This window comes from Cherax quadricarinatus, unplaced genomic scaffold (assembly GCF_038502225.1).
Source record: "Cherax quadricarinatus isolate ZL_2023a unplaced genomic scaffold, ASM3850222v1 Contig3, whole genome shotgun sequence".
NCBI lineage: Eukaryota > Metazoa > Arthropoda > Malacostraca > Decapoda > Parastacidae > Cherax > Cherax quadricarinatus.
Genome location: NW_027195029.1, coordinates 567,880 through 582,864, shown reverse-complemented (window position 1 = coordinate 582,864; position 14,985 = coordinate 567,880). Strand labels below are relative to the sequence as shown.

At 43.2% G+C, this 14,985-nt stretch overlaps 1 protein-coding gene across 5 annotated transcripts in view; it reads right to left on the bottom strand.

The window, feature by feature from the left end:
* Positions 1-14,985, bottom strand: part of RhoGAP68F (Rho GTPase activating protein at 68F) — a 118,240-nt gene that overhangs the window by 34,701 nt on the left and 68,554 nt on the right. For 3 of the 5 annotated variants that reach the window (XM_070079681.1, XM_070079682.1, XM_070079680.1), the window contains exon 2: positions 6,390-6,500. The exons of the other annotated variants lie outside the window; for them this stretch is intronic. In XM_070079681.1, the coding sequence (XP_069935782.1) occupies positions 6,390-6,500 (111 nt within the window). The remainder of the gene's footprint in view (positions 1-6,389; positions 6,501-14,985) is intronic. 5 annotated transcript variants of the gene reach the window in all.

Here is a 14,985-nt window from a genome sequence, read left to right as displayed (position 1 = left end):
GAGGATGGCAGTACCTCCCTGTAAATCATTCCACAACACATCTACAGGTCAAAGCAACAACAATGACTGTTATACACAGAATAAGGGCGAGTTTCTGCATGATGGAGTCGGTCAAGCTGGTTTATGTATAAAATAACTTTCACCCAACCCTGATAATGTACACGTTACCTCAGGGCACCCTTATACAACCCTTATAATGTACACGTTACCTCAGGGCACCTTTATACAACCCTGATAATGTACACGTTACCTCAGGGCACCCTTATACAACCCTGACAATATACACGTAACCTTAGGGAACCCTTATACAACCTTGATAATGTACACATTACCTCATAGCACCTTTATACAACCTTGAAGTTGAAAGTCGGGCAACACTATGCGACACTGATCTCACTTAGTCTTATCACTGCCTGAGTCCAGTGCTCAAACTCCCTTAATTCCTTCTTATTCCACCAGAATATCTTCCCTAGGATCCTCTGAATGCAAGAAAGTGACCTGTGAACCATCAGAGTTATATTAAGTGCCCCGAAGTCAATAATTTGGTCAGTTTTACACTTACCAACAAATTCCATATTATAAACAGTGTAAGACAAACAGTAGATATTCCAGCCACTAATGTAACCTTCCCTCTGTTTATTAATGATATATAACATCTGCCATCTATCTTGAATCTATTACACAGGAAAAAATCAATGTTTTTCCCTATCCCTGGACTAGTTGTCCAGGAATAGTGAATGTAACCACTGTATAGTGAATGTAAGCATTGTATAGTGAATGTAAGCATTGTATAGTGAATGTAAGCATTGTATAGTGAATGTAAGCATTGTATAGTGAATGTAAGCATTGTATAGTGAATGTAAGCATTGTATAGTGAATGTAAGCATTGTATAGTGAATGTAAGCATTGTATAGTGAATGTAAGCATTGTATAGTGAATGTAAACATTGTATAGTGAATGTAAGCATTGTATAGTGAATGTAAGCATTGTATAGTGAATGTAAGCATTGTATAGTGAATGTAAGCATTGTATAGTGAATGTAAGCATTGTATAGTGAATGTAAGCATTGTATAGTGAATGTAAGCATTGTATAGTGAATGTAAACACTGTATAGTGAATGTAAGCATTGTATAGTGAATGTAAGCATTGTATAGTGAATGTAAGCATTGTATAGTGAATGTAAGCATTGTATAGTGAATGTAAACATTGTATAGTGAATGTAAGCATTGTATAGTGAATGTAAGCATTGTATAGTGAATGTAAACACTGTATAGTGAATGTAAGCATTGTATAGTGAATGTAAGCATTGTATAGTGAATGTAACCACTGTATAGTGAATGTAAACACTGTATAGTGAATGTAAACATTGTATAGTGAATGTAAACATTGTATAGTGAATGTAAACATTGTATAGTGAATGTAACCACTGTATAGTGAATGTAACCACTGTATAGTGAATGTAAACACTGTATAGTGAATGTAAACATTGTATAGTGAATGTAAACATTGTATAGTGAATGTAAACATTGTATAGTGAATGTAAACACTGTATAGTGAATGTAAACATTGTATAGTGAATGTAAGCAGAATGTAAGATTTACCTGTCATCTTATGCGTCCATTTAAATATATTTCACGAGGCTCTAAACCCGTGTGGGCCATTCAGTGCAAGGAGTGCTGCAGGCTCGATCCTACCTTCAAAAAACACCGATGTTTCTGATCATTCAGACTGTTGGTAATGGCGCTTATGAGACTATTATTATTTACCTGGATACCTGGAGTATACCTGAAGAGGTTTTCGGGGGTCAACGCCCCCGCGGCTAGGTCTGTGACCAGGCCTTAAAGAGGTAAACCCGTATGAATCACTGGAAACCCGACTATTTCTACTCACAGCGTAGCAAAACTTGACTCTCTCAGCCAAATGACTGTGAAGGGCTCTGGATTCCAGGAATTGGAGCCATCTTCCCTGGGAGTGAACCTGATTGCCTCCCACCCCCCAGGCGCCACATGACCCCATACGGATTTAGCATTCCTTGTGAATAAACAAGGCTGGTGGTGAGGTCAGTGGGTTAGTGTCCGTCGTCATGGTGATACAGTGGGTGGGTGGTGATACAGTGGGTGGGTGGTGATACAGTGGGTGGGTGGTGATACAGTGGGTGGGTGGTGATACAGTGGGTGGGTGATGATACAGTGGGTGGGTGGTGATAGTGGGTGGGTAGTGATACAGTGGGTGGGTGGTGATACAGTGGGTGGGTGGTGATACAGTGGGTGGGTGGTGATACAGTGGGTGGGTGGTAATACAGTGGGTGGGTGGTGATACAGTGGGTGAGTGGTGATACAGTGGGTGGGTGGTGATACAGTGGGTGGGTGGTGATACAGTGGGTGGGTGGTAATACAGTGGGTGGGTGGTGATACAGTGGGTGGGTGGTGATACAGTGGGTGCTGATACAGTGGGTGGGTGGTGATACAGTGGGTGGGTAGTGATACAGTGGGTGGGTAGTGATACAGTGGGTGGGTAGTGATACAGTGGGTGGGTGGTGATACAGTGGGTGGGTGGTGATACAGTGGGTGGGTGGTGATACAGTGGGTGGGTGGTGATACAGTGGGTGGGTGGTGATACAGTGGGTGGGTGGTGATACAGTGGGTGGGTGGTGATACAGTGGCTGGGTGGTGATACAGTGGGTGGGTGGTGATACAGTGGGTGGGTGGTGATACAGTGGGTGGGTGGTGATACAGTGGGTGCTGATACAGTGGGTGGGTGGTGATACAGTGGGTGGGTTGTGATACAGTGGGTGGGTTGTGATACAGTGGGTGGGTAGTGATACAGTGGGTGGGTGGTGATACAGTGGGTGGGTGGTGATACAGTGGGTGGGTGGTGATACAGTGGGTGGTGATACAGTGGGTGGTGATACAGTGGGTGGGTGGTGATACAGTGGGTGGGTGGTGATACAGTGGGTGGGTGGTAATACAGTGGGTGGTGATACAGTGGGTGGGCGGTGATACCGTGGGTGGGGGGGGATACCGTGGGTGGGTGGTGATACAGTGGGTGGGTGGTGATACAGTGGGTGGTGATACAGTGGGTGGGTGGTGATACAGTGGGTGGGTAGTGATACAGTGGGTGGGTAGTGATACAGTGGGTGGGTAGTGATACTGTGGGTGGGTGTTTATACAGTGGGTGGGTGGTGATTCAGTGGGTGGGTGGTGATACAGTGGGTGGTGATACAGTGGGTGGTGATACAGTGGGTGGGTGGTGATACAGTGGGTGGGTGGTGATACAGTGGGTGGGTGGTGATACAGTGGGTGGTGATACAGTGGGTGGGCGGTGATACAGTGGGTGGGTGGTGATACAGTGGGTGGGTGGTGATACAGTGGGTGGGTGGTGATGCAGTGGGTGGTGATACAGTGGGTGGGCGGTGTTACAGTGGGTGGGTGGTGATACAGTGGGTGGGGGGTGATACAGTGGGTGGTGATACAGTGGGTGGGTGGTGATACAGTGGGTGGGTAGTGATACAGTGGGTGGGTAGTGATACAGTGGGTGGGTAGTGATACAGTGGGTGGGTGGTGATACAGTGGGTGGGTGGTGATACAGTGGGTGGGTGGTGAAACAATGGGTGGTGATACAGTGGGTGGTGATACAGTGGGTGGGTGGTGATACAGTGGGTGGGTGGTGATACAGTGGGTGGTGATACAGTGGGTGGGCGGTGATACAGTGGGTGGGTGGTAATACAGTGGGTGGGTGGTGATACAGTGGGTGGGTGGTGATACAGTGGGTGGGTGGTGATACAGTGGGTGGTGATACAGTGGGTGGGCGGTGATACAGTGGGTGGGTGGTGATACAGTGGGTGGGTGGTGATACAGTGGGTGGTGATACAGTGGGTGGGTGGTGATACAGTGGGTGGGTAGTGATACAGTGGGTGGGTAGTGATACAGTGGGTGGGTAGTGATACAGTGGGTGGGTGGTGATACAGTGGGTGGGTGGTGATACAGTGGGTGGGTGGTGATACAGTGGGTGGGTGGTGATACAGTGGGTGAGTGGTGATACAGTGGGTGGTGATACAGTGGGTGAGTGGTGATACAGTGGGTGGTGATACAGTGGGTGGGTGGTGATACAGTGGGTGGGTGGTGATACAGTGGGTGGGTGGTGATACAGTGGGTGGGTGGTGATACAGTGGGTGAGTGGTGATACAGTGGGTGGTGATACAGTGGGTGAGTGGTGATACAGTGGGTGGTGATACAGTGGGTGGGTGGTGATACAGTGGGTGGGTGGTGATACAGTGGGTGAGTGGTGATACAGTGGGTGGTGATACAGTGGGTGGGTGGTGATACAGTGGGTGGGTGGTGATACAGTGGGTGGTGATACAGTGGGTGGGTGGTGATACAGTGGGTGGGTGGTGATACAGTGGGTGGGTGGTGATACAGTGGGTGGGTGGTAATACAGTGGGTGGGTGGTGATACAGTGGGTGGTGATACAGTGGGTGGGTGGTGATACAGTGGGTGTGTGGGAGCATAATGTGGGTGGCACTATTTAGAGTTCATCTTGCAGGAATTATAAGAGGACAAGAATGTAGGAGCACTGCCGGAGGCCTACTGGCCCAAGCAAGGCAGGTCCAGGTTAAAACAGCAACCATTAACCATACCCAACTGACACAGTCACAAACTAATACACATATAACCATTCCATTTTCAACTGGTAGCGTACAGGTATGTCAGGGGATTATTATTATTATTATTATTATTATTATTATTATTATTATTATTATTGGAAGGTCTGGGAAATACAGCCCCTGAGGAAAGGAAGGTAATCTTGATTAATTCAAGGGAAGAATGAAAGAAATTCCTTGAGTCAACAGAAAGTCACCAGTATCAAGGTGCCTTGAGTTAAGAGTGGGTCACCAGCATCAAGGAGCCTTGAGTCAAGAGGAAGTCACCAGCATCAAGGTGCCTTGAGTTAAGAGGAAGTCATCAGCATCAAGGAGCCTTGAGTTAAGTCACCAGCATCAAGGAGCCTTGAGTCAAGAGGAAGTCACCAGCATCAAGGTGCCTTGAGTTAAGAGGAAGTCACCAGCATCAAGGAGCCTTGAGTTAAGAGGAAGTCATCAGCATCAAGGAGCCTTGAGTTAAGTCACCAGCATCAAGGAGCCTTGAGTTAAGAGGAAGTCATCAGCATCAAGGAGCCTTGAGTCAAGAGGAAGTCACCAGCATCAAGGTGCCTTGAGTTAAGAGGAAGTCATCAGCATCAAGGTGCCTTGAGTTAAGAGGAAGTCACCAGCATCAAGGAGCCTTGAGTTAAGAGGAAGTCATCAGCATCAAGGAGCCTTGAGTTAAGTCACCAGCATCAAGGAGCCTTGAGTTAAGAAGAAGTCATCAGCATCAAGGAGCCTTGAGTTAAGAGGAAGTCATCAGCATCAAGGAGCCTTGAGTTAAGTCACCAGCATCAAGGAGCCTTGAGTTAAGTCACCAGCATCAAGGAGCCTTGAGTTAAGAGGAAGTCACCAGTATCAAGGAGCCTTGAGTTAAGAGGAAGTCACTAGCATCAAGGAGCCTTGAGTTAAGTCACCAGCATCAAGGAGCCTTGAGTTAAGAGGAAGTCACCAGCATCAAGGAGCCTTGAGTTAAGAGGAAGTCATCAGCATCAAGGTGCCTTGAGTTAAGAGGAAGTCACCAGCATCAAGGTGCCTTGAGTTAAGAGGAAGTCATCAGCATCAAGGTGCCTTGAGTTAAGAGGAAGTCACCAGCATCAAGGAGCCTTGAGTTAAGAGGAAGTCACCAGCATCAAGGTGCCTTGAGTTAAGAGGAAGTCACCAGCATCAAGGAGCCTTGAGTTAAGAGGAAGTCACCAGCATCAAGGAGCCTTGAGTTAAGAGGAAGTCACCAGCATCAAGGTGCCTTGAGTTAAGAGGAAGTCACCAGCATCAAGGTGCCTTGAGTTAAGAGGAAGTCACCAGCATCAAGGAGCCTTGAGTTAAGAGGAAGTCACCAGCATCAAGGAGCCTTGAGTCTTCCTTGCAGAGATGGGGAGGAAAATTCTGGGGTCTGATGTCCAGGAATGTTGTGGGAGACAGGGAATGCAGCATGACATCAAGTAGTCATGCATGTGATTGTGGCAGGTATGTAGTCTGACGTGAAGGTGTGAGTGTGACAGGTAACAGTCTTACATGAAGGTGTGAGTGTGGCAGGTAACAGTCTAACATAAAGGTGTGAGTGTGGCAGTTAACAGTCTAACATAAAGGTGTGAGTGTGACAGGTAACAGTCTAACATAAAGGTGTGAGTGTGACAGGTAACACAGTCTAACATAAAGGTGTGAGTGTGGCAGGTAACAGAGATGGCGTCAGCGCAGCAGGTAATAGCAGTAATTTAACATCCAGAACTCGTGCACATGTACACCTTACCAGTGACGGAGCTGGCGCTCTGTAGTTCCGTATCGTCGAATTCTAAATTAGGCTCGTAATCGTGGAAGTCACTGAGGCTTGGATAGGGATCTTCGTGGTCACCGTACGAGGCTTAACACCCCAACCGAGCGACGAACCCGACATGAACCCAGGCACCAACACACACCACGAAGAAGAGAGAGGAAAAACAATTAACAATTAACACTCATATAACGTTCAATAACGTTAGAAAACAAACTTGGAGACAACGTTCTGTATAGCTTCAACAGGTCATATTAAATATTTTTCTACGTAGAGCCATATCTATCTGATTAATCTACTATATGAGGGTCATTAAGGCTGTCTATCACCTATATACCACCAGCCAAGATTAAACAAACTCTCAGTGTATATACACTGAGATATAACAATGATACCATGAAACCATACCACGGGTGGAGTTTGAACCCGCGGGCAGAGAGTCTCAAAACTCCAGACTGTCGTGTTAGCCACTGGGCCAGCTAGCTTCAATAAAATTTATCCAACTAGGTATATTTCTACACCATAGGAAGGTTAGCATAGGCACCACTGTGACCACAAATACAAGTTTTGAGACTCTCTGACCGTAGGTTCAAACCCCACCCGTAGTATGGTTTGTTTGCAATCGTGTCATTACGATTTCGTGAGTCATACCACGAAACAATTGGCACTGAAACACTTACCAAACTGCAGCAGGCCAGGATTCAACCCCACGATGCAATGTCCCACCTCAAGAGACAACACAACGTACGTGTCACCTTATCCACTCCACCATCGTAGGGTCGATGGCAGAGTAGATAGGGTGACACGTACGTTGTGTTGTCTCTTGGGGCGGAACAATGTATCGTGGGGTCGAATCCTGGCTTGCCCCAGTTTAGTAAACAGTAAGATACATCTTACGCTGCATATATCCAGACAGCTCTATCCAGTAATGACTTGACAGAGCTCTACAAATAAATCAAGACCTGGTAAAGCTCTATACAGAGCACACAACAAAGGATGTCGATCCATAGATCGCCTGAGGGATGGAAGATGACAGGGATGTGATCCAAGGAAGGGGAGTCTCGCTCCAATTCCTTGAATCAAGAACCAATTGTTAGTACTAATACAGAATTAGTCAATATTTGGAACATTTCACACAATATTTGCAAGAACAATTCACACAATATTTGGAACAATTCACACAATATTTGGAACAATTCACACAATATTTGGAACAATTCACACAATATTTGGAACAATTCACACAATATTTGGAACAATTCACACAATATTTGGAACAATTCACACAATATTTGGAACAATTCACACAATATTTGGAACAATTCACACAATATTTGGAACAATTCACACAATATTTGGAACAATTCACACAATATTTGGAACAATTCACTCAATATTTGGAACAATTCACACAATATTTGGAACAATTCACTCAATATTTGGAACAATTCACACAATATTTGGAACAATTCACTCAATATTTGGAACAATTCACACAATATTTGGAACAATTCACTCAATATTTGGAACAATTCACACAATATTTGGAACAATTCACTCAATATTTGGAACAATTCACACAATATTTGGAACAATTCACACAATATTTGGAACAATTCACACAATATTTGGAACAATTCACACAATATTTGGAACAATTCACACAATATTTGGAACAATACACTCAATATTTGGAACAATTCACACAATATTTGGAACAATTCACACAATATTTGGAACAATTCACACAATATTTGGAACAATTCACACAATATTTGGAACAATCCACACAATATTTGGAACAATTCACACAATATTTGGAACAATACACTCAATATTTGGAACAATTCACACAATATTTGGAACAATTCACACATTTGGAACAATTCACACAATATTTGGAACAATACACTCAATATTTGGAACAATTCACACAATATTTGGAACAATACTCAATATTTGGAACAATTCACACAATATTTGGAACAATACACTCAATATTTGGAACAATACACTGAATATTTGGAACAATTCACACAATATTTGGAACAATACACACAATATTTGGAACAATTCACACATTTGGAACAATTCACACAATATTTGGAACAATACACTCAATATTTGGAACAATTCACACAATATTTGGAACAATTCACACAATATTTGGAACAATTCACACAATATTTGGAACAATCCACTCAATATTTGGAACAATACTCAATATTTGGAACAATTCACACAATATTTGGAACAATACTCAATATTTGGAACAATTCACACAATATTTGGAACAATTCACACAATATTTGGAACAATACTCAATATTTGGAACAATTCACACAATATTTGGAACAATACTCAATATTTGGAACAATTCACACAATATTTGGAACAATACTCAATATTTGGAACAATTCACACAATATTTGGAACAATTCACACAATATTTGGAACAATTCACACAATATTTGGAACAATACACTCAATATTTGGAACAATTCACACAATATTTGGAACAAGTCACACAATATTTGGAACAATTCACACAATATTTGGAACAATTCACATAATATTTGGAACAATACACTCAATATTTGGAACAATTCACACAATATTTGGAACAATTCACACAATATTTGGAACAATTCACACAATATTTGGAACAATACACTCAATATTTGGAACAATTCACACAATATTTGGAACAATTCACACAATATTTGGAACAATTCACACAATATTTGGAACAATTCACACAATATTTGGAACAATACACTCAATATTTGGAACAATACACTCAATATTTGGAACAATTCACACAATATTTGGAACAATCCACTCAATATTTGGAACAATACACTCAATATTTGGAACAATACACTCAATATTTGGAACAATTCACACAATATTTGGAACAATTCACACAATATTTGGAACAATCCACTCAATATTTGGAACAATTCACACAATATTTGGAACAATTCACACAATATTTGAAACAATACTCAATATTTGGAACAATTCACACAATATTTGGAACAATACACTCAATATTTGGAACAATTCACACAATATTTGGAACAATTCACTCAATATTTGGAACAATTCACACAATATTTGGAACAATACACTCAATATTTGGAACAATTCACACAATATTTGGAACAATTCACACAATATTTGGAACAATTCACACAATATTTGGAACAATTCACACAATATTTGGAACAATTCACACAATATTTGGAACAATTCACACAATATTTGGAACAATACACCCAATATTTGGAACAATTCACACAATATTTGGAACAATACACTCAATATTTGGAACAATACACACAATATTTGGAACAATTCACTCAATATTTGGAACAATTCACACAATATTTGGAACAATTCACTCAATATTTGGAACAATTCACACAATATTTTGAACAATTCACAATATTTGGAACAATTCACACAATATTTGGAACAATTCACACAATATTTGAAACAATTCACACAATATTTGGAACAATTCACTCAATATTTGGAACAATTCACTCAATATTTTGAACAATTCACAATATTTGGAACAATTCACACAATATTTTGAACAATTCACAATATTTGGAACAATTCACACAATATTTGGAACAATTCACACAATATTTGGAACAATTCACACAATATTTGGAACAATTCACACAATATTTGAAACAATTCACACAATATTTGAAACAATTCACTCAATATTTGGAACAATTCACACAATATTTGGAACAATTCACACAATATTTGGAACAATACACTCAATATTTGAAACAATTCACACAATATTTGGAACAATACACTCAATATTTGGAACAATACACTCAATATTTGGAACAATTCACACAATATTTGGAACAATTCACACAATATTTGGAACAATTCACACAATATTTGAAACAATTCACACAATATTTGGAACAATTCACAAAAAAAACAAATTGTGGGTCAACTTGTAGACGTTTCGGTCCCTCCAGGGTCGACACGCAGAGCGGGTATATAGGAGTGAAACTAGTGGCTGGAACAAATGCTCCAGGAGTGAGCGAAACGTTTCAGTAGTCGAAATGTTTAGTCTGTTGAATACAGAGATGACGTGAAGGGAATCATCTCTGTGATGGAGTGAAACAGCTTGCTGAGAGGGCGAAATGTTTCGTCAGTGTAGATTTTTTTTACAAAGATCAATTTTAAGGGCCAGGAGCTGTTACCCTGCCACACCTCACTTCCCAGGATGCCACCCACACCAGTCTGCTAACACCCAGGTACCTACTTACTGCTAGGTGAACAGTGACAGCAGGTGTTAGTAGACTAGCACCCAGGTACCTACAGTGACAGCAGGTGTTAGTAGACTAGCACCCAGGTACCTACTTACTGCTAGGTGAACAGTGACAGCAGGTGTTAGTAGACTAACACCCAGGTACCTACTTACTGCTAGGTGAACAGTGACAGCAGGTGTTAGTAGACTAGCACCCAGGTACCTACTTACTGCTAGGTAAAGTGACAGTAGGTGTTAGTAGACTAGCACCCAGGTACCTACTTACTGCTAGGTGAACACTGACAGCAGGTGTTAGTAGACTAACACCCAGGTACCTACTTACTGCTAGGTGAACAGTGACAGCAGGTGTTAGTTGACTGACTAACACCCAGGTACTAACTACTACTTACTGCTAGGTAAACAGTGACAGCAGGTGTTAGACTAGCACCCAGGTACCTACTTACTGCTAGGTAAACAGTGACAGCAGGTGTTAGTACACTAACACCCAGGTACCTACTTACTGCTAGGTAAACAGTGACAGCAGGTGTTAGTAGACTAACACCCAGGTACCTACTTACTGCTAGGTAAACAGTGACAGCAGGTGTTAGTAGACTAACACCCAGGTACCTACTTACTGCTAGGTGAACAGTGACAGCAGGTGTTAGTTGACTAACACCCAGGTACCTACTTACTGCTAGGTAAACAGTTACAGCAGGTGTTGACTAACACCCAGGTACCTACTTACTGCTAGGTAAACAGTGACAGCAGGTGTTAGTTGACTAACACCCAGGTACCTACTTACTGCTAGGTAAACAGTGACAGCAGGTGTTAGTTGACTAACACCCAGGTACCTACTTACTGCTAGGTGAACAGTGACAGCAGGTGTTAGTTGACTAACACCCAGGTACCTACTTACTGCTAGGTAAACAGTTACAGCAGGTGTTGACTAACACCCAGGTACCTACTTACTGCTAGGTAAACAGTGACAGCAGGTGTTAGTAGACTAACACCCAGGTACCTACTTACTGCTAGGTGAACAGTGACAGCAGGTGTTAGTAGACTAACACCCAGGTACCTACTTACTGCTAGGTGAACAGTGACAGCAGGTGTTAGTAGACTAACACCCAGGTACCTACTTACTGCTAGGTAAACAGTGACAGTAGGTGTTAGTAGACTAACACCCAGGTACCTACTTACTGCTAGGTAAACAGTGACAACGGTACCTACTTACTGCTAGCAGGGCAGGTGTTAAACACTCCTAGCCTAACAACGCTTGACAGCAGGTGTTAGTAGACTAACACCCAGTGCTAACACCCAGGGGTAAACAGTGACAGTAGGTGTTAGTAGACTAACACCCAGGTACCTACTTACTGCTAGGTAAACAGTGACAACGGGTGCAGGGAAACACGCCCAACGTTTCCACCCGTGCCGGGGATCGAACCACGGATACTCAGCGTGGCGAGTGCGCTAGCAACAGAGCCACGGGGCAAATTTATAAATGCGATTACCGACTTATATAAATAACACAAACAAATGAGAAATGTGTTCTTAATAAGGAATTTATAAATGAGAAAGGGGTAGATGAGAGGTAGCTCCAATTACCTGAATCAAGAGCCCTTACTCAGCATCAAGGTGTGTGTCCTTGATGTCACTGAGGTACAAAGTCCTTGATGTAGTTAGGAGGAACTGGAGATTCAAGGAAGTGAAAGTTGTAAATATTTAAGATTTTGTTTGTGTGTGTTCTCGCCTAATTGTGGTTGCAGGGGTCGATTCATAGCTCCTGGCCCTGCCTCTTCACTGATCGGTACTAGGTCCTCTCTCTCTCTCCCCCTGTTCCATGAGCTTTATCAGACCTCATCTTAAAGCTATGTATGGATCCTGCCTCCACTACATCACTCTTCAGATTGTTCCACTTCCTGACAACTCTGTGACTGAAGAAATACTTCCTAACATCCCTGTGACTCATCTGAGTCTTCAACTTCCAATTGTGTGTGTATTGGAGATTGTGGTGGTGGTGAAGGTGTGTGTTGGGGATTGTGGTGGTGGTGAAGGTGTGTGTTGGGGATTGTGGTGGTGGTGAAGGTGTGTGTTGGGGATTGTGGTGGTGGTGAAGGTGTGTGTTGGGGATTGTGGCGGTGGTGAAGGTGTGTGTTGGGGATTGTGGTGGTGGTGAAGGTGTGATGGGGATTGTGGTGGTGGTGGTGAAGGTGTGTTGGGGATTGTGGTGGTGGTGAAGGTGTGATGGGGATTGTGGTGGTGGTGGTGAAGATGTGTTGGGGATTGTGGTGGTGGTGAAGGTGTGATGGGGATTGTGGTGGTGGTGGTGAAGGTGTGTTGGGGATTGTGGTGGTGGTGAAGGTGTGTGTTGGGGATTGTGGTGGTGGTGAAGGTGTGATGGGGATTGTGGTGGTGATGGTGAAGGTGTGTTGGGGATTGTGGTGGTGGTGAAGGTGTGTGTTGGGGATTGTGGTGGTGGTGAAGGTGTGATGGGGATTGTGGTGGTGAAGGTGTGTTGGGGATTGTGGTGGTGGTGAAGGTGTGTGTTGGGGATTGTGGTGGTGGTGAAGGTGTGATGGGGATTGTGGTGGTGGTGGTGAAGGTGTGTTGGGGATTGTGGTGGTGGTGAAGGTGTGTGTTGGGGATTGTGGTGGTGGTGAAGGTGTGTGTTGGGGATTGTGGTGGTGGTGAAGGTGTGTGTTGAGGATTGTGGTGGTGGTGAAGGTGTGTGTTGGGGATTGTGGTGGTGGTGAAGGTGTGATGGGGTTTGTGGTGGTGGTGATGAAGGTGTGTTGAGGATTGTGGTGGTGGTGAAGGTGTGTTGAGGATTGTGGTGGTTGCCACAATAGTAACCAACACCACCCTGCCTGGGGATCAACGACTCAACAATTGGACACTTACCGTACGTCTGGGCTGGACCTCAGGTATGTAAACACCTCATCTTACCATCTTCCCGTCTCCGTCTACTATCCTCAGAGATCCTAAACTACCCTGAAACTATGGTAGTTACTGAACCATAGTGGAATGTTTGACACTATCCTCATTACTGTGGTAGTTACTGAACCATAGTGGAATGTTTGACACTATCCTCGTTCCTGTGGTAGTTACTGAACCATAGTGGAATGTTTGACACTCTCCTCATTACTGTGGTAGTTACTGAACCATAGTGGAATGTTTGACACTCTCCTCATTACTGTGGTAGTTACTGAACCATAGTGGAATGTTTGACACTCTCCTCATTACTGTGGTAGTTACTGAACCATAGTGGAATGTTTGACACTCTCCTCATTACTGTGGTAGTTACTGAACCATAGTGGAATGTTTGACAGTATCCTCGTTCCTGTGGTAGTTACTGAACCATAGTGGAATGTTTGACACTATCCTCGTTCCTGTGGTAGTTACTGAACCATAGTGGAATGTTTGACACTATCCTCGTTCCTGTGGTAGTTACTGAACCATAGTGGAATGTTTGACACTATCCTCGTTCCTGTGGTAGTTACTGAACCATAGTGGAATGTTTGACAGTATCCTCGTTCCTGTGGTAGTTACTGAACCATAGTGGAATGTTTGACAGTATCCTCGTTCCTGTGGTAGTTACTGAACCATAGTGGAATGTTTGACACTATCCTCATTCCTGTGGTAGTTACTGAACCATAGTGGAATGTTTGACAATATCCTCGTTCCTGTGGTAGTTACTGAACCATAGTGGAATGTTTGACAATATCCTCGTTCCTGTGGTAGTTACTGAACCATAGTGGAATGTTTGACAATATCCTCGTTCCTGTGGTAGTTACTGAACCATAGTGGAATGTTTGACACTATCCTCATTCCTGTGGTAGTTACTGAACCATAGTGGAATGTTTGACAGTATCCTCATTCCTGTGGTAGTTACTGAACCACAGTGGAATGTTTGACAGTATCCTCATTCCTGTGGTAGTTACTGAACCACAGTGGAATGTTTGACAGTATCCTCATTCCTGTGGTAGTTACTGAACCACAGTGGAATGTTTGACAGTATCCTCATTCCTGTGGTAGTTACTGAACCACAGTGGAATGCTTGACAATATCCTCATTACACTACTGAAGTCTCCCAGCTCAGGCTGATATATGCTACCCTCCTATGACAGAATATAACTGGACACATAGTAAGCTTCTGTTCCCACAATATAACTATACGGAAGTTTAAACGCCCACCAGGTATATATTAAGATATATACCTCTCGGTGTATATACCAGGGATCCGTACCTGTCTTTGTTTACATAAATACGTCTCGCCAGAGTCGTTGT